General features: G+C 37.2%; 1 protein-coding gene across 1 annotated transcript; it reads right to left on the bottom strand.

The window, feature by feature from the left end:
- Window positions 1–15,875: 15,875 nt before the first annotated feature.
- Window positions 15,876–18,179, bottom strand: LOC135681082 (alkyldihydroxyacetonephosphate synthase, peroxisomal-like). Its single transcript, XM_065195372.2, has one exon. It carries the CDS (start codon window positions 18,130–18,132, stop codon window positions 16,366–16,368), a length of 1,767 nt encoding a protein of 588 aa, XP_065051444.2. The 5' UTR covers window positions 18,133–18,179; the 3' UTR covers window positions 15,876–16,365.
- Window positions 18,180–19,915: the final 1,736 nt, after the last annotated feature.

Raw genomic sequence — 19,915 nt, 5'->3', positions numbered from 1 at the left:
GTTACCATTGGTTGTTGTTGATGGTGACAAACCAGCTTTGTTAGGAAGAAACTGGTTGATGGAAATTAAGCTTGATTGGAATCAGCTGTTTGTGGTAAATTACGGTTTGGGTGAGGAATTGGTTAAAAAGTACAAGGATGTTTTTGATGCTCAGCATGGTGTTATAAAAGGATATAAAGCAGACTTACTTCTTAAGAAAGATGCTAAGCCTGTTTTTAAGAAGGCCTGTCCTGTTCTTTTTTCTTTGAAGGAGATTGTGGAGAAGGAACTTAATCGTTTGACCAAAGATGGCATTATGGCACCAGCGATGCATAGTGAATGGGCTTCTCCAATTGTGGTAGTTCAAAAAACTGATGGTAGAGTCAGAATTTGTGGGGATTATAAAGGTTCAGTGAATCCAGTGTTAGATTGAGGACATATTTGCAACACTTTCAGGAGGAGTTTATTTCAGCAAATTGGATTTGTCCAATGCATATCAACAGTTAGAGCTTGAAGAGGATGCTAAAGATGTGTTAACCATCAATACTCACATAGGGGCTGTTTAGGATAGAAAGGTAAAATTTTGGTGTCGCTAGTGCACCTTCCATATTTCAGTCAGTCATGGATAGGGTGTTGTCTGGTGTGAAGAATGTTGTATGTTACTTGGATGATACTCTGCTCACAACTAGATCTATTGAGAAGCATAAGGAGATCCTATCAGAAGTTTTGCAGAGGCTTGAAAGTCATAACATTAAAGCTAAACTCAGTAAATGTGAATTCTTCAAGTCTTCTGTCACTTACCTTGGATACAAGATAGACAAAGAAGGATTGCATCCAACTGAAGAGAAAATCAGGGCCATTATTGATGCGCCTGCTCCAGCAAATGTTACAGAGTTAAGATCCTGGCTTGGATTGATAAATTATTATGGGAGGTTTTAAAGAAGTCTTGCCTCCATTTTAGGCCCTTTGCATGAGCTGTTAAGGAAGTATGTACCATTTGAGTGGTCAGAAGCATGTCAGAAAGCATTTGAAGCTTGTAAAGCACAGTTGAGCAGCAGTAAAGTACTAGTGCATTACGATACGGCTAAGCCTTTAAAGCTGGACTGTGATGCATCCAGTTATTAAGTTGGAGCTGTGCTATCACATGTAATGGAAGATGGTTCAGAAAGACCAATAGCATATGCTTCTAGAACATTAAGTTCAAGTGAAAGAAATTATGCTCAATTAGAGAAAGAGGCCTTAGCAATGATTTTTGGGGTAAAGAAATTTCACAAGTATCTCTATGGGAGAACATTTTCTTTGGTGACAGATCATAAACCCTTATTTTCTATTCTTGGTGCACAATCTGGTATTCCAACACTAGCAGCAGCTAGATTGCAACGTTGGGCTTTGATCCTTGCAGCTTATCAATACAAATTGTTGTACAGGAAATCTAGTGATCATGCAAATGCTGATGCACTTTCTAGATTACCAAGTGAAAATTCACAGGAAGGAAAAGAGCCTTCAGTGTGTCAAGTTAGGTTTACTGATTCTTTGCCAATTTCTGCTAAAGATAAACAGCAAGAGACAGGGAGAGATCCACTTTGTCAAGAGTTCTTTCATTTGTTTTGAATGGTTGGCCAGAAGCTTGTGGCACTGAGGAGTTAAGGCCATATTTCAGTCGCAAGTTAGAGTTATCTGCAGAACAGGGGTGTGTATTGTGGGGTACAAGGGTGATTATTCCACCAAAATATAGAAATAGAATGCTTGAAGAATAACATGAAACACACCAAGGTATCTGTCGTACTAAAGCGTATGCCAGAACTTACATCTGGTGGCCAAATCTTGATTCACAGATAGAAGAAATTCTGAAGAGTTGTGAAAGCTGTCAAATGTTTAAATGCCCATAACTATGAGCATGACCAAGCCCTGTGTTTTAGTCATGCCCATAACGCTGGTTCCCTATGTTTGGTCATGCCTAACAATAGGAGTGACGCAGGAGAGAAAAAAGACAATTTCTGGAATTTGCTTTCTAATTCCACTCGATTAAATTTTTTTTCTGCCAATTGATTTTTGATATTTTTAGTGGGCCTAGTCTTGCGTGTTTTCCATCCCCAGATTCATCCCCAGATTCGCGTTTTGCACAATGTGAGTCTAATAAAGCATGAGATGTCTCAAAACGACAATAATTTGAGAGAATATGTAGTAATAGGTGGCTCCCTGTCAATTTCTACTTGATAAATGTCACTTTTCAACCACTTTGTTTCAAATGTTGTTGGTTGGCCTAGGCAGTACCATTCAGCCCCAGATTCGCCGCCACAGGGATAACAAATGACCACAGGGATATATATCGCTATGGCGGCGAATCTGGGGCTGAATGGTACTGCCTAGGCCAACAAGCAACATTGGAAACTTATCTTCATTCCAAGACATTAGCTTCATTCCAAATGGATTGAAGTGCACGAAATGTCTAGTACAACCAGTGGAGCAACCATAGATAAGCTAAGGTACATTTTTGCAAGCTATGGATTGCCAGAGGAACTTGTTTCCGATAATGGTCCTCAGTTTGTTTCTGAAGATTTTGAAATGTTCTTGAAGAGGAATGGAATTAAGCATACTCTCATTCCACCTTATCATCCAGCCAGTAATGGTGCTGCAGAGAGAGCAGTGCAGACAGTAAAGCAAGCTCTAAACAAGATGTGGCTAGATCATGAGAGAAAAGCTCTGAAGCTGATTTTCTATTGACTTATCGTTCTACGCCACATTCAGTTACAAAGCAAGCACCATCAGAGTTATTTATAAAGAGAATTCTGCGGACTAGGTTAAGTTTAGTAAAACCAAACCTAGCTAGTACAGTTGAAGAAAAACAGCATCAGCAGATAAAGTATCATGACCAAAAGGGGGTTAAAAGTCGTGAGTTGAGAGAAAATCAACCAGTGTTTGTTAGAAATCACAGAGATAGCAAGGAGAGGTGGATCCCAGGAGTCATTGTAAAGAAGAAAGGATCTCTTACATATTTGGTAAAGTGTGGGCAAAGAATAAGATTTGTGCACATAGAACACCTTTTCAGTAGTGTGATTCCGCCGACCTGTTATTCCAGATGTATTACCTCCAATTGAATTAGAGAAAGCATGTGATGAAACAGTTATTGAGGACAAAGATTTACCCAATAAAAAGACTCCAGAGAAGGAAGAGTTACAGATAGAGTCAGAAGTTCAAAAGTCTCCTGAGGTAAGAGTTTCAAAGACTCCTGATGTGAGCTTACCAGCAAAGTCTCCTGAAAGATGTTATCCAACAAGATTCAGAAGACCTCCAAGATACTTGGACTTGGGTAAATAAATAAAAAAACAGGTGGAACTAAAAGCCAGAATAATGCTTTTCTGCTTGTTTTCCAAGTGCTGGTAGTCCACCCAACACTTGTAGTTGAGTTGTTGTATTAGTTCATTCATCTGCTAAAAGGACTTTTAAATTACAGTAAAGGACTTTAATAAAAGCAAATCCAATAAGTGTTGGACGTTTTTCTTTAAGGGAGGAAAAGTGTGATGTATTCGTTCAGTTTTGAGTCCTATTGTTATAGCCTCGTTTTAGATAGTGATTCAAGTTGGATTCTGGCGTGAATGTGCCTGTTCTCTTGTGTGTACTCGGCTTGATATATTACAGGTATGACGGACAGACGAGAACCAAACATGTCACAATCTTCTTAGATTTGTTCAGTGATTAAATATTTTATTACTGGCGATACTTGAAAATCTTTCAAAATAGCGGCAATAAACTGTGAAAAAAATTATAATCTATTGAAACCAACACGATTATACGTATCTTCAAATCATTAGTTTGTTTACCTTAATTCATATCAAGGAATATCATATTTAACCAACGGAGCAACTACTTTTGCTTGATCCTTTATTGATTTTATGACATGTAGGTGTCTGAAATACCTAAAACGTTCCTTCCACCAAGCAGATTTTACCTGAAATTTCCTATTGAGATACAATTGCAGGGGCGCCGGAGCCGGGGGGCCACGAGGGCCCAGACCCCCCTGTTTGGAGAAAGTGTGAAAAGTGCCCTGTTTTGAAGAAATATTGCGTGTACTATTTTCAAAACCAGATATTTTTCCTTTAGGCGCCAAGGTAAAATAACTTAAATCAAGGCGTTAATCCAGTGATTCTCAATTTCTAACAACATCTACTGCAAAAGAGACTGTCCTTTTGGCGAGAAAAATTTCCTTATTGTGTCGCCAGTTGTTTCTCAGCCGGTTTGACACCGTATTCTCTCCAATGAACACCGAGGAAACTGATTTTATTCTTTGGCCTGAGAGAGGGGGCGCTCATTAGAGAGGGGTGCTCATTGGAGAGGGGCGCTCATTGAAGATAGATAGATAAAAACCGAGCTATCCACCTATCCACCAATAAAAAACTGAGCTTCGAAATTCAAACGATCATTGTTTTTACAAAGATTGATATTGAATTTGCATCACACTTGTTAAAGCAAAAAAAATTACAAGATGTCAATTTCTTCCGAGTCGGAACCCTCGTCGATTTACATAAACATTGGCGTAGCATCTTGAATACAATCTTGAATTCCAATACCATCTCTAATGAGCGCTCATTGGAGATTTTGCTCAAAAAGGGAGCGCTCATTAGAGAGAGGGCGCTCATTAGAGAGAATACGGTAGGTCGATCAGCGTACTACATTGCAGTGTATGTAATTTCAGAGAATTCAATAGGCCTAAAGATTACAATTTAGCTGTTTATTTTTTGTCTTGCTAAATTTTGGAAGGGATATCGACTGAAAACTCATTTTGAAATATATAAAGACTGAAAATTTGTTTTCAAATAGATAGAGCCTAAAAATTCGATAATTCCTTGCAATTTTGTACACCATATCTTTGGTTTAACTTGTAAGTTTTTGCTACTTTTATATGAATGATTGCATTAATGTGGGATTATTATTTTTGGTATGTTGTAATTGATCGGAATATTTGTCGAATATAATGCATCTACCATAAGTATGGGGGAAGGATGTGTGCCTGCCGCGATCTCCACTTACAATAAAAATCAAAAACAAATAAGGGTAAATCGAATTTTAAAGAAAATATGAATCATACGTTGATGAAAGATTTACAAAAACGAAAAACTTCAACGTCCATGAGGAATTATACAATTAAGCAGGGGCGGACTGGCTCCAAATTTAGGGCCCGGGCAAATTCGTCGAGAAAGGGCCCCGAAATTCAAAGTAAGTTTACGGGTATCATCGAAGTCTCTTGTGACAACATTATTAAGGCTAGCCTAAAAGGCCATTGGAATATTGTTATTAGTTCTCATTAGTTGCCACCATATAGGTTAAGAATCTCCAGATTCAACACAGCGGAGCCACATTAAAAATTATATGGATTTAATACCGTATCATACAGACGTAGCCAAATGTGAAAGTCAGTTCTAAACGAAATCAGATGCGCAAGAACTTTACAAATATTCAAGAACAAATATCGGAATTTTCATTGTTCAATTGTACTTGTGTTCTTTGCAAGGAATACGTATGCAAAATCGGTGATACTTTATTTGTATTTAGCGTTGGTAGTTTAAATTGGGGGTTCTACGATCTTTTATTTGGGCCCACGTCGCTTTCCCTGTATTGCCTGGGGTTTATTCTGACGTAGGATAAGAGGGAAGAGAAAACCATCATTGTGGGGAAAAATTATCGCTTTCGAGCTAAATGACTTTTAAGTTGGAGAAGAATGAAGCAAAAAGATTAAAAGGCAGATTATGATCGAGAATTTATTTTTCCTCTAGTGTATGAACGTCTAGGGTTAAATCTGGCTGCATTAAGCGTCGATGTAGTGTTTCTACCACTAAAATTTTGATTGGTGGATGGTTAAACCCGTCAAACATAAAGATCTGCAATGAAATAGTATAATCCCACAGAGCAAATCATGGGCCTAATGGAATGTCTCAGTTATTCAAGTAAATCTTGATATGTAATATTTCAGTCAAAGCATTATGGGGGTTGATATTTTTCCTATCATTGGTTGAGCAGCCAGGTTAATTGATTTGTTGAGCAGCAGGCAATATGGAAACATCAGTAGCATAGACAGGGCTGGCGAAACGTTATTGGAAGGTGGCAGGGGGGGGGGGGCAAAGTGTTTAGATTGCTCCGGGGTTTTAGTAAAGGCCATAACCATGGTGAGAATTTGAACAACAAAAATAATCTACACCTTTAAAATGTTCTGCGAAGATTTCCTTCTCGAATGAGAATGTAAAAAAGGCTAAGGCTTTAGCTTTCTCTTCCTTGCACACTTATTTGTGGCTAAAAATTACAGTTTTTGACCGGTGAAATGTGTTCGAGAAAAGCCAATCTACTCAAACTTTCTCAGTAATTCCAAGAAATGACGTCCCTGGTGATACTTTGTTCACAATTACCGACAACCAAGATCATAATCTCAACTTTTAGCGACAAACGCAACATTTCCGACACACATAACTTTAAACAAATTTTTAAATGCAACAATAAAAACCCTGTATAGCCTGTAGAAGACAGTAACTAATTATTCTCAGTAAGAAATCTTCAAAAGTAGTATGTCAAACTATGTCTACATTTCTATGAGTATAAAACTTTTATCGCATTCCAGTTGCATCTTGTCTCCCTTTCTTCTTCAGTTTACAATGATAGACATGCGCTGGAGCAAAAATTTGTTCCAGCTTCCTATGCGCTGCACGATTCTTGTCTGATCGAAGCACAAACAAGAAGGGGGGCTGGGCCCTCCATTGTTTTGATGTATATCTGGTTACAGACCTGCCAAGTACCATGGTTTTGCCGTGGGACCCACGGTTTTTAAAGAAAGCCCACGATCTCACGGTTGGTCAGGAAATTCTCACGGTAAATTCATAAATCAAAAAAATCAAAAAGTTTCTCCCAATTTGCCATCTTTAACGAACAAATGCTAGTGTATCTGCATATTTAGCTCACAGAACTGTTCTGCGATATTCTAACGATGTTGTATCCTAACTTAATGTCAGCTATTTCAGCTGATGAATTATATGAAGAGTTTACAGACTACCAGACACTAAATGATAATGATTTTGAAGCGAGAGCCTGGGAAGAGGCACGTGTTTCTGAAGGAGTGTAGAAAGACATGGATGGTGAAATTTCATTTTATTTTAGAATTGATGTTTTGTGGAGCTATATTGCAGATATGAAAATTCCGGGCTCAAATGCCAAGCGCTTCAAGTTTCTGCCAAAGCTAGCTGAAATCATCTTGATCATCCCTCACAGTAATGCTGAATTGGAAAGACTTTTCAGCATTGTGAAGAAAAACAAATCGTTAGAAAGGTCATCGATGAAACTGGGAGGGACATTGTCGAGTATCATAGCGATGAAAACAATGTATCCCGAGTCCAACACGCCCTGTTATAGCTGGAAACCCACAGAAGAAGTCTTGGAAAGTTCCAAAAAAGCAACCAACAAATACAATGAAGAACACAAATAGATAGCCTCTTTTTCATTTGGAATTCATGTTTCTTTTTAGTTCTTTTAACTTTTTATGATGTGATTGAACCCGTATTAAGACCTTTTTGTGTTTATAAAATCATTAAAAAAGTTGTTTCACTTTTCTCAAGGTTTTTCTACAAAACTCAAGGTTTTTAAAGAAATTTTTAAGAAATCTCAAGGTTTTGCACCCACCAAACTTGGCAGGTCTGTGGTTAGAATTAAAGTAATCTAGCTTTTTAGAAATTGATTCGAAAATCTGTCATGTCCTTGCAAACATTGAAACTGAAGGCCCGATGAGAAATTTTTTCCGATTTTGGAACTTCCATTAAATATCGTATTATTGCATTAGGAGCCCTAGGCCGGTACTGTGAGCCCTAGGCCCAGAATACTGTGTGCTTACATGGGGCCCCAGATCTTGGAAAATGTTTTTTCAGTACTAAGATAGCTCGAAGTTTTATTTTTTTCATTCTGTATCCACTTATTTCGTTAGAGTCTAGTTGTAATTGCAAGAGAAGAGGGCCCCTACTAAACAATCAAAGTTGCCATTTCATAGTCAAATGAAGAAAAATTGCAACACTTTTTAGAGGGCTCGACGGACCGACCGGCCAGTCCGCCCCTGCAATTAAGTATGCCCAAGAGTGCATGACTCCTGAATGAAGCACATAGCCATTTACGCTTTGTTTTTTTTCTAAATTTCTGAATTACCATTAAAGCTGTCCTATTTTGGCAATAACCAATTCACAGGTCCTTGATTGATAGCAGCAAACTCATTTTTGCTGAACAAGTTTACCTGTATAAATATGGTCTTATTATTGTTATTATAATATTGCGAAAAAAATATATATTTTGTGCCCTGTTTATTTCTTCCCCCCCCCCCCCCTGCTCAAACCTGCGTCTAGTGGCCCTGTATTGGAGGGGGGTACGACCTTGGCAAAGGGACTGCTGGCAACAATAGTAGCGATGGGATGATGCAAGGCGACAGACGATAGTACTGATACAAACAAAACAGACAAAACTGGTTGTATAACAGCATTGCATCATTTGCTGTTATTGATTTATATTAGGCATGCAAACTTCCCTTCAGTTTTCTTAGACAACTTTTGACTAACTAAATCTATAGGACTGATTGGATTTGTAAACATCATAAATACCATGGTTTAACTGTTTTGTAGTTAAATAAAAGTCTCTGAAACAGAAACTTAAACAAAAATGTGCAATTTGTGAAAACAGCCCACCGGTTTTCCTTTAATAACTTTTCGCAGAACAAATGTTAAATTACCATTTAAAGTTTAATCGATAGAACATAGTTTGCTGCACTGTTTTTTATAGTCTGCAACTGCAAGAGGTAAAAGTTGTTTCAAGAACATTTTAAGCCCCCGAAATTTGCCAAAAATCTCTATTTTCCCATAACTTGCTTTCCCATCACCAAAATCATTGATGCAAATTAAGTCAGAAGGGGGTGGCGGGGATGACACGCTCAATTCTAACCAATAATTCTAACAAAAATTTCTCAAACAAGCTGAAAATGCAGTTGGGTTCATCAAACATTTCCATAAAAAAATGATCTTGCAATTTTTGATCCATTCTCAAAGAGTGGTCCTTATTAAAGCGCAGCTTATATAGCCGATCTCAAAAGAGGCGCATACTTCGATATGAAGATTTCTTTCTCTCGTCTCTTTCCTTCTTCCTCTACACTCCCACGCGGTACCTTTCCTGATAAACTAAAGATTGCTAAAGTTATTTCTTTCTTCAAAAAAAGGGATGCCAAACTTTCACCCAGATTGAGGAGAATCGCCAGCTCTCTGTAATTCCAGGCATAGGAATCACGATGTGTGGTCACATCGAGAGGAAGGACCAGGACACTGTTCGATAAGCATAAGCTTCTCAGTGTCCTAAAAACTACCTTCGGATGCTAGGTAGAAACAATAAAAGTCTAATTACAGACCCATCTCTCTGCTATCAGTATTCAGTAAGATCTTTAAAAGCTCATGCATCATCGTTTATATAATTTTCTTGAACTTCATGAAATATTGTTTCAAATGCAAATTGGATTTCGTATTTGCATGGACACTCAACCGATCATGCATTGATAAGTCTGAGAGAATAAATTATATTATAGACTCAAAGAGAGTTGGCTGTTGATTCCTTATTGACCTGCAAAAAGCATTTTACACTGCTAACCACAACATCCTACTACAGAAACTTGATCATTATGGACTAAGAGGCTCGTCATTGCAGTGGTCTGAGTATTATCTCACTGGAAGACTTCAGTATGTCTCAATCAACAATCATTCTTCTAGTCTTGGTAAAGTTACTTGCGGTGTTCCTCAAGGATCTGTGCTTGGCCCATTAGTATTTCTGATCTATATCAATGACCTGCCTAATGTATCAAGGGATGGTGTCCCTTTAAAAACACTGTAGAGGTGATCCTGGGGGCCCATCTCTACTATTAGCCCCTTAGTTTAATCTATGATCATGACAATAAACCAAAACTCAGATTTTGGGATAGTTGGAGGGTCATGGAGGGTCATTCATCATCAGGTTCCACCTTCTGATAGAAGATGGTACCTGATGATGAATGTATCGAAACTCCTTTCTTTTATCTTGTTTGCAGATGACAAATATTTATTTTGAAACTGAAAATATTACTAAACTTCAATGTAAAATAAATAGAAAACTTCTAAAAGTAAAATCCTGGCTTGAAGCTAATAAATTAGCATTGAATATTGAAAAAATAAACTATGTTGTATTTCACTCCCCAAGAAAGAAATTGCCTGAGCATATCCTTATTAAATTTGGTAAGAATTCTTTGACCAGATCTAGATATGTCAAATTCTTTGGTGTACTGATGGACAAGTACCTTTCCTGGAAGTTTCATATTTCTGAACTTACTAAGAAACTCTCAAGAACATCTGGGATCTTCTCTAAAATTAGACATCTCCTTCCCCTTGACATATTGAAAAAATTTTACTTTCCCATGTTCTCTTCCTTTCTGAGTTATGGTTTATCAACTTGGGGTATCTCCAATGATACCTATCTTGAACCACTCTTCTTATTTGCAGAAAAAAGTACTCCCGTCTATTTCCTTCCAGTCCTTCTTCCCTCCCTCGACACTTAGCTTTTTTTCCTTAAGAATTCTAAAACTAAAACACATGATTCACCATGATATACTCAGATTTGTGTATAAGTCTCTCAATGGTCTCTCACCTTCTCACTTTCACAACTACTATCAGCTTAGTAGCACTGTTCATAGTCATGAAACTCATCAGGCAGCTAGAGGTGTCCTTTTTCAATCTATAAGAAATACATTTTTCTATGGTGTCAGGTCTATAAAGTATTTTGGTGCTAAACTTTGGAACGGCATACCCATTTTCATTAAAATGTCAGTTTTGTTTAATATTTTCAAGTCAAAAACGAAAGAATTTCTTGTAAATGGTTATGGTCTTTAATTCTACATCTAAAATTACGAATAATTCTTTAATATCTCTCTTAAAGAACATCTTCTGGTCTTGTTCTCTTTTCTTTTAAAATAAATTTGTCTATGTTTTTCTAGTTTTTAGATGGGGGGTGGGGGCTCTCTATGGATTAGTTTAACTATTAGAGAGCTCTTCCTTAAACAGTTATACCTAAATACATATGAGCATGGTTTTCAGATGTAGTCTTGTTGACTGCTTCTGAAACCCATGCTCATTCCATGTTCTGTACAGTATTAGTAATATCAGTAATATCTTAGTAATATTAGTAATATCAGTACAGTAATATCTCTCTTAAAGAAACCCATGCTCATTCCATGTTCTGTACAGTATTAGTAATATCAGTAATATCTTAGTAATATTAGTAATATCAGTACAGTAATATCTCTCTTAAAGAACATCTTCTGGTCTTGTTCTCTTTTCTTTTAAAATAAATTTGTCTATGTTTTTCTAGTTTTTAGATGGGGGGTGGGGGCTCTCTATGGATTAGTTTAACTATTAGAGAGCTCTTCCTTAAACAGTTATACCTAAATACATATGAGCATGGTTTTCAGATGTAGTCTTGTTGACTGCTTCTGAAACCCATGCTCATTCCATGTTCTGTACAGTATTGTGCCTTTTTTCTTCACTTTCTTCTTTGTCTGGCCGCCAGACTCTGGGATGTATTTATTAGTTGATTGCTTTAGTTGATTGTCATGTATTTTGATTGTTTTAGTTAATTTAGGTAATTAAACAGCCTATATTTGTATTATGTATTTAGTTATAATTGTCAATGAAAACTGAAACTGAAACCTTTCTCACTCAGGAGAATGCAGTCTACAGCCCCACCTATTTGAGATTAAATAAAGTTTTTGTCAGATGTTTTCTATCAAATTGGAAGAATTTAAATGGTTATTCCAATTAAAAAACCAGGTGTTCTAACTATAATATTAGATTTTGCAACTAAAATATCACTTTGCATCAAAAAGGGAAATTATGTGAAGTCGATGCTATCAGATGTTTAATAAAATTGAACAAAGTCAATAATAGCACAACAAGAGCACAATTTGTTCTAGACCAATCAACGGGTTTGTTTACCAAATGTCATTAGCCAGTCACCGGCCTCCATTTCGAGCTTGATTTTTGAATGTTTCAAACCAAAACACAGTTGCTGTGGAGAAAAACCTACCCCTATACTTTTGCCCGGGAAAAAAATTTACGTTCTTTAACCTAAAAGATTTTTCAAACTTAGTTTCTAGAGTATTTGTTTCGTACAAATCTCGGAGCCCTAAGCAGAAACACAAACGGTGTCTAAAATATCTGCACTGAAACATCACCTATTTCCCACCAGAGACCTACCTCCAAAAATGGCCAGCCCCTAATTTACTTTATATGAAGCTTTCGTTAACTAAACAAGGAAACATTTTAAGATTTGAGTTACCTGATAGTTTGCGCAAGCAAATCACCCAGCTATCACTTGGGAATAGTGTATTTTCTTTAACCTAAAAGATTTTTCAAACTTAGTTTCTAGAGTATTTGTTTCGTACAAATCTCGGAGCCCTAAGCAGAAACACAAACGGTGTCTAAAATATCTGCACTGAAACATCACCTATTTCCCACCAGAGACCTACCTCCAAAAATGGCCAGCCCCTAATTTACTTTATATGAAGCTTTCGTTAACTAAACAAGGAAACATTTTAAGATTTGAGTTACCTGATAGTTTGCGCAAGCAAATCACCCAGCTATCACTTGGGAATAGTGTATTTTCTTTAAAAAACTAGGCTTTATAATTGCCTATTCCCTCCTCTACACTACCGCACGGGATGCCTAGGCCCTTTCTGAACATTCCTCCTGAGCATCACAGACAATGAAACTCAACCACTTTTGTGAAGCCATTAGACATCAGTCGATAGTTTGAAGCCAAAAAGGCCAAAATATTGGCAATACTTTCAATTCAATTTTTGAGAGATATCATCTTTTCAAAAGTAACAAAGACCCCCTTTTTCTTGGACAGTCTCAAAGCCTTGAAACCTTACTGATACCTGCTAAAAGGTTTTTAGAACAAGGCATGATAACTTTAGAAATATCTTTGCTAAATCACATTTAATTGTTTGAGAACCAATATGATTGAACTGGCCTTGAATTAAAATTTATTCTCGTACCGATTTACTTCAGCAAGACTTGCCTCTGTAAATTATTTCTGTGGCTTTATGACCATAGTTCTAAATGATATTTCTGCTTTGTAAGAACGTTTCAGAACTGCTAGAATGTTACCAAATGCTATGCTTGTTTTCTAATCGGTCGGTGACATCTATACATGCATGTATTTATCCCAACTGAAAGAAAACAGTTTGAATTTCTTTTCTTTTCATAAACTATTTGTCTCAAGAAAGAGTAAACTTGTAAAAAATTACTATGTTTTATGGGCCAGGTACACTGTACCTACAAGTACCTGTACTTGCAATAAAATAAGCCTTTCTTTGCACAACCTTGTGAGATTTCTATGTAAACTCACAGATACTTATCTTTATGCTTGGGTGTCTAAGTCTGCTCATTTCCCTCTGTGTTATTAATGAACTGCTCATTTCCTTATGTTATGAAAGAATAGGTCAAACATCTTGGTCCAAATTTTTTGTACTTCAACGGAGACCATTGTGTGTATGTTACAAGAGAACTCAATCCATATAGAATTTTTCGAAAGCCTCCAAGTCCATCTTTTCGAAAGCCAATCTTTTCGAATTTTTCGAAATTTCCAAGTTCATTGCGGCAATGTTCAATCCAGTGCACGGAAAACCAATGCTGCAGTTTTGTCAAGATCACACTTCATCTCCTTGAATGCAAACACTCCCTTCACGAAATTATCAGGATAGTTCAACAATCGATTTCCTTTTCGGACAAAAACAAATTCAGGCTGATGATAACGACTCTTTAATTTAGTGATAATAATTTTTTGAGAAACCCTTACAAAATGAAACAAGTCATCAAACTGTTGCAAAACTTCTGCCCTTTTCATCTGTTATATATTTTTTCTTAAAATAAGAAACCTTTGCGCTACTTGCCTTACGCAAATCAACGGATGTCAAATGTCAGGTGACTGGGATTCATTTTCGTTTCCTTCGCTACCAGCTTGACAAAAACCCTCACAACATTTACTTACACATGGATAAAATAATTTTTTTAGACAAATAAATAGTTCAAAGGCCAAAGAAACTTATAGAAAAATTCAAGGATATTCAGAAAACAGTTTTGCAATCAAAAACCTATAAATTGTAAATTCTAAACTTTCCAGATACTTTCGTGAGGGGAGTGAGTTACCAAAATTTTCGCTATTGGCAGTAGCGTGCCTCAAATGCCTTGAAAAGACGTTCGGCTGAAAATAGCTTTGAAACGACCAAAGGCTGATAATGTATCACTTGCCACAAAATTCAAGGCCAATTTGATCATATTGGTTCTCAAACAACTAAATGTGATTTAGCAAAGATATTTCTAAAGTTATCATGCCTTGTTCTAAAAACCTTTTAGCAGGTATCAGTAAGGTTTCAAGGCTTTGAGACTGTCCAAGAAAAGTGGGTCTTTGTTACTTTTAAAAAGATGATATCTCTCAAAAATTGAATTGAAAGTATTGCCAATATTTTGGCCTTTTTGGCTTCAAACTATCGACTGATGTCTAATGGCTCCACAAAAGTGGTTTGAGTTTCATTGTCTGTGATGGTTTGAGTTTCATTTTTGGAGGTAGGTCTCTGGTGGGAAATAGGTGATGTTTCAGTGCAGATATTCTAGACACCGTTTGTGTTTCTGCTTAGGGCTCCGAGATTTGTACGAAAAAATTACTCTAGAAACTAAGTTTGAAAAACCTTCTAGGTTGAAGAACGTAAATTTTTTTCCCGGGCAAAAGTATGGGGGTAGGTTTTTCTCCACAGCAACTGTGTTTTGGTTTGAAACATTCAAAAATCAAGCTCGAAATGGAGGCCGGTGATTGGCTAATGACATTTGGTAAACAAACCCGTTGATTGGTCTAGAACAAAATGTGCTCTTGTTTAATAGCACAAAAAGTGTGCACTGAAACATGGTGAAATAAGGTACCAAAATATCATCACATTAGAAAAAGTAAATGAATATCCATATTTTACTATAGCACAGGGGGCTCTTGCCATTCTGGTCCATTCTGATTGCAAGACAGCCCAACTTCTCCTGACACCCTCAAAAACTTATTCAATTTGTGCTTCTGTTAAGAACTGTTTCCAAACTAAGTTGACCCTGAGAAAAAAGGCATTTAAGCTCAGGAAAACATGCAAAGCAAATGTGACTTCCCTATTTGGCAAATGAACTAGAATTTCTATTTCCATGGAAATATATATCTCAACTAGAAAGAAATCTGATCTTTATTCAATGTTTGAAATGAATATGTCGCCCAGGGTGTAGCGCTTAACAAAGTATTTACTGTCTAAATTGAGTAAATATATATATATATAGTCACGTCACCCCTTATGGAACAATTTCAGTAAAAATTTTTTGGTACTTCCTAATAAATCAACATACTACAAGTACATCCTTTGTTGTATAATCTACACGCTTGTGTAAAGACAGTCAAAGACAGTTATTGGTTTTTCTCTCTTTCTTTCTACACAAGCAACATTACAAGAAAGAGGCCACTTTCCTTCATGAAAAACTTGGGCAATCACCCCTTATGGAACGACGATAAAAAACCCCGGTGAATAAAAATTGTGCAAGCTATTTTTTAGGTATTCGTTTTTGAGATATCAAGAAACACGTTGTGGAGTTTTTGTTTTAGCCAAAAGACTGACTGAGGGAATGGCCAAGAAAGTTGAGGTGCAGGGAAAAAGTATATGACTCTATATCACAACATTGAAATGTAAATTTAACCTGGTTAATTTTTTATGCATGAACACCATCACCCATCATTTTTATATAGCCAGTGAAAATGGAATTCAAGCAAAAATAACAAACTGAAAACTATTTTTACAAAACCATACTATTCCCAAGTCTTTTTCTAGGTAATTAAATATTGAAGAAAAAATTCAACTTAACAAAACTAACGACATAACAACATATATATACCAAATTGACTCTGGAAAGATATTAATTAATTGATGGTAATCTAATTTCATGACAGTAGTAGCTACTTATGTTTATCCGGGTTTTCATGAAAGATATTTGACGCTCAAGAAATGCTTTGAATGCAATATTTCCTCTAAACATGCTCAAATGTTTTATGAAATATTGACAAAAGTGTCCTTGTCAAAGTGCCCATACTTCAAATCTTGCCAAAAATGCTAACACAGCTAAATTTGATTTATAATTGATAATAAAAAAGTACAGACGATGCATGTAGTTTTTTACAAAGATATAATAACTATATACCAAATTAGGTATCCTTTTAACAAGTCACTAATTTTATCTCAATACTTTTCACTAAGCTTTCACTAAGTTTCACTTGATTATAACATTACAACAAGTTCTTGCAACCAAAGATATTATTTGGATCTACTTTTTCTTTAACTGCTCTTATCATATCTGTGCCAGTGTTGGATATAGTTGACTCAAGCCACCTTTTCCTTATCTTGCCAATACCATGATGATGTGAGATAGATCCTCCATTGGCAATAATCTCATCTCTAGCAGCATTCTCAATTGTCTCATAAACAAGTACAGGATTTTCAATACCATAATAGTTAAATCCAAAGTAAAAGTAAACACAAGCACCACTGTCATACGCCTGGGTAACTCTACATGTAACTAAAGGCTTTCGAATAATATTGAAATCAGAGCACTTTTTTGCCAATAATGCTTTGACATTCCTGCAAAGGTTAGACACTCTATCCCAAGGAACAGATGTTTCAAAAGATTCAGCAATAAAGTGATAGTCAAATCCAAGGTCCCTTAAATATGCTATCACAAAAGTCAGAGTGTAGCCTCGCTTCCCATTGGTCACACCTGCAGGTATTCCCCCATACTTTGGCACAATGCTGTAAATGAGTTGCTGTTGCTGAGAAACCTCACCTTTACTCCCTTCAAAAAGTAAAGTGCAGACACACATTTTTGAAGCTTCAAATCTTTTGAACCTTAGCAAGTAGAATGCTTTGATACTATCAACAAACCTTGTCCAGACTGGTGTACTTCCAGGCTTCAAAGCCTGCCCAAACTGAAATTGTGCATTATCCATCAAACGTATTGAAGCAGGTGTACATTTAAGTTTAGCAATCTCTCTTAGGCATGCAATTCCAGCTTCAAATTCTGGAAAGATAACTGAGCCATAAGTTTTACATTCTGGCAATGGTCTGATCTTTATTGTAACTTCAGTGACTATGCCTAGCGTTCCTTCAGAACCAAGAATAAAGTGATGTATATCTGGACCAGCAGACATTCTTGGTACCTGGCAACTCTTCTCTACAGTTCCTATTGGCGTCACTGCTTTTATTCTCACGACGAGATCCTCAATATTTCCATATCGGTTTTTCTTCATACCTGACGCCCTTGTTGCTACCCATCCACCAAGAGAGCTGAACTCCATAGAATCTGGTTCATGACCTGTGCAAAACCCTTGCTTTTCAAGTTTCCTTTCCAAATCTTGACCTATTATGCCAGCTTCAATGTGTGCAGTTAAATTTTCATCATCGACCCACAAAATTTTATCCATATTAGTCATATCAACTGACACTATCATGCGTGCTTCATCCTCTGGGCATTGGACTGCACCTGAGACGCTTGTTCCACCACCAAATGGAATAAGGCAAACATTATACTGAGATGCAAGTTGGACAACTTTCACCACTTCTTCATGACACTTAGGCCAGATTACTGCATCTGGAATCCGTTGCAACTTTCCATGTCTAAGAGCAAAAATTTCATGTAGGGTATGGCCGTGGCCATGTACAATCCTTTCCTCTGCTTCCATAGAAATTAGAATATCGTTCCTTTTTGCAGCATCCAAGAACGCATCATTAATTTTTACATCTTCGTAGTCTTGAATGTTTATTTTAGGCCTTGATGGTGAGTATAGTTTCATATCTGCACCACACTCCTTTTCAAACCATTCACGTAGCTTAGGAAGCAGCTCTCCGGCAAGTGCACCATACCTATCACCCGTGAAGGCAACTACGCCGTTATCCTGCAAGACAAATTTAGAATCTTTATACCCCCAGCCATTCCACTTCAAAACTTCATTGCGTTTCAGTGGGAATGCCTTCGAGTCCTCTTCCTTGCTCGCCATCATGCTGGACGTGGTTTGGTTCTCCGGTTCGGTTCAGACAGTTCAGAAGTTCAGTCGTACGACGAATCACAGGGGTTACAGGTGTCAACACAAAACACTGGGGTAAAGTGGAGGTTTTCAGCACAAGATCATAGGATGAATGCTAGGAATAATATTGCAAGATAGAAAGAAGAATGTAAAAATCGACAAAATTGCGAAGATAAACAGAATAAACAGGGCCGTCGCTAAACACTGTCACTTAGAATATTTCTTGCAGTCTATTTTGCAATCGTTTAGAACATTTTACTATTTTTAAGCATACTTTTGCTACGTTTCAAATTCCATACCTAGAATTCATTACGTTAAGATTGGATGGCAAGCAGCAAATAACAACCTTAGTAACCAATGGAACCCAAACATTGTTCGTAGGTTTTGGAAAATCTACACCTTCAAGCCTGCAAATATGCATTCAGGCGCGCAACCAGAAATTTCAGAGGGCAGGGGTCCAAGACACAAAAAGGGCACTAATTAAACTTCATTCAAGGTCCACCGGGGCATTTGTTTAGGTACACCGAAAATATGAGCAGTTAGTAAATCTGTAAATATTGTACGCCAGACAAGGGAAACTGATCAATAGAGAAAAGTTGTGGTGTACGGTTTATTTTGTGGTGAGGTGTGATGAAGTTTAGGAGGCCCGAAGGAGGGGGGAAATGGAAAAAACAATGCCTCTTGCGAGCGAAGCGAGCAAAAATTTTGCCACCACAACCTTGCAAATAGCTTAAATTCACTAATTCGTTTAAGATGTTTTACTTTTTAATTGTAATTTTGTTACTTTTAATAAATTCCATTTAAAAACGGAATTCATTGCTTTGTGAGGCTCCCTAGACCTCGAGGCCCTAGGGCAATTTGCCCCTTTGTCCCCCTCTCGGCGACCCTGCTGTCATCTCCTTTTCCCAGCGCCAGCTCACTTTTGAATAGCAACCCATCATCTTCCATATCCGAAGACATTTTGCGCTTTAAAATATTATTATTGAATTCTTTGCTTCGCACTACAGATTGGAGGAGGTTGAACAGTTCCACGAGCCTTGCCTTCAGCTGGTTTCTGTCTCCAAGTCTTGCCTTCAGCTGATTTTTAATACTGACAAGGAACGGAACAGCTGAACATCAACTTTTTGTGCCATATTTACTGCTTGCTAATACCAGTCCGAAAATATTTCTCTGCATTCGCTCGTTTCATGCAAAGGTCTTCTATGACCCTGTCAACTATGTGACAGGCTTGAAAAATGTCTTGGTTTTTATTCTTGTAACTTTTTACCAGAGGTCGTAGAGGCTCTATCCCGTTCAAAATCTTGTGCCTTTATTTTGGTTTTTGAGTTCCAGAACCATTCTTTTTCAAAGCCAGTGCGTAGCGCATCATAAAACACGCTATAGAGTTGGGGCTTGAAGATAGACTCTATTACTGCAACATGATGACGTTCGACCCAACAAGTGCGTGAAAGTTTGACTAAATCATTTATCTGTATTCCTGCGAGGTCCATTACATCTCCGGAGTGTGTCATTTACTGTATGACCAACCATTTGAGCGTAATAGTTAAAATATTCAAGCAATTTTCCAGGAAAAAGGGCACTTTTCCCCTTTTGAGAAAAAGGGCAGGGGTCTGGACCCCCAGGACCCCCCCCCCCCCGTAGTTGCGCGCCTGGCATTTGAACTGAAATCCTCAACCTGCTTAGATACATTTTATGCCGAACTAGGAAGGGTTCCTTTATGTAATATAAAGCTTAATATTATTTTAAAACTTAATAATCG

Source organism: Rhopilema esculentum, chromosome 18 (genome assembly GCF_057945365.1).
Source record: "Rhopilema esculentum isolate cy_ngs chromosome 18, ASM5794536v1, whole genome shotgun sequence".
Taxonomy (NCBI): domain Eukaryota; kingdom Metazoa; phylum Cnidaria; class Scyphozoa; order Rhizostomeae; family Rhizostomatidae; genus Rhopilema; species Rhopilema esculentum.
The sequence above is the reverse complement of the archived record's forward strand: the minus strand, read 5'-3'. Positions and strand labels throughout refer to the sequence as shown.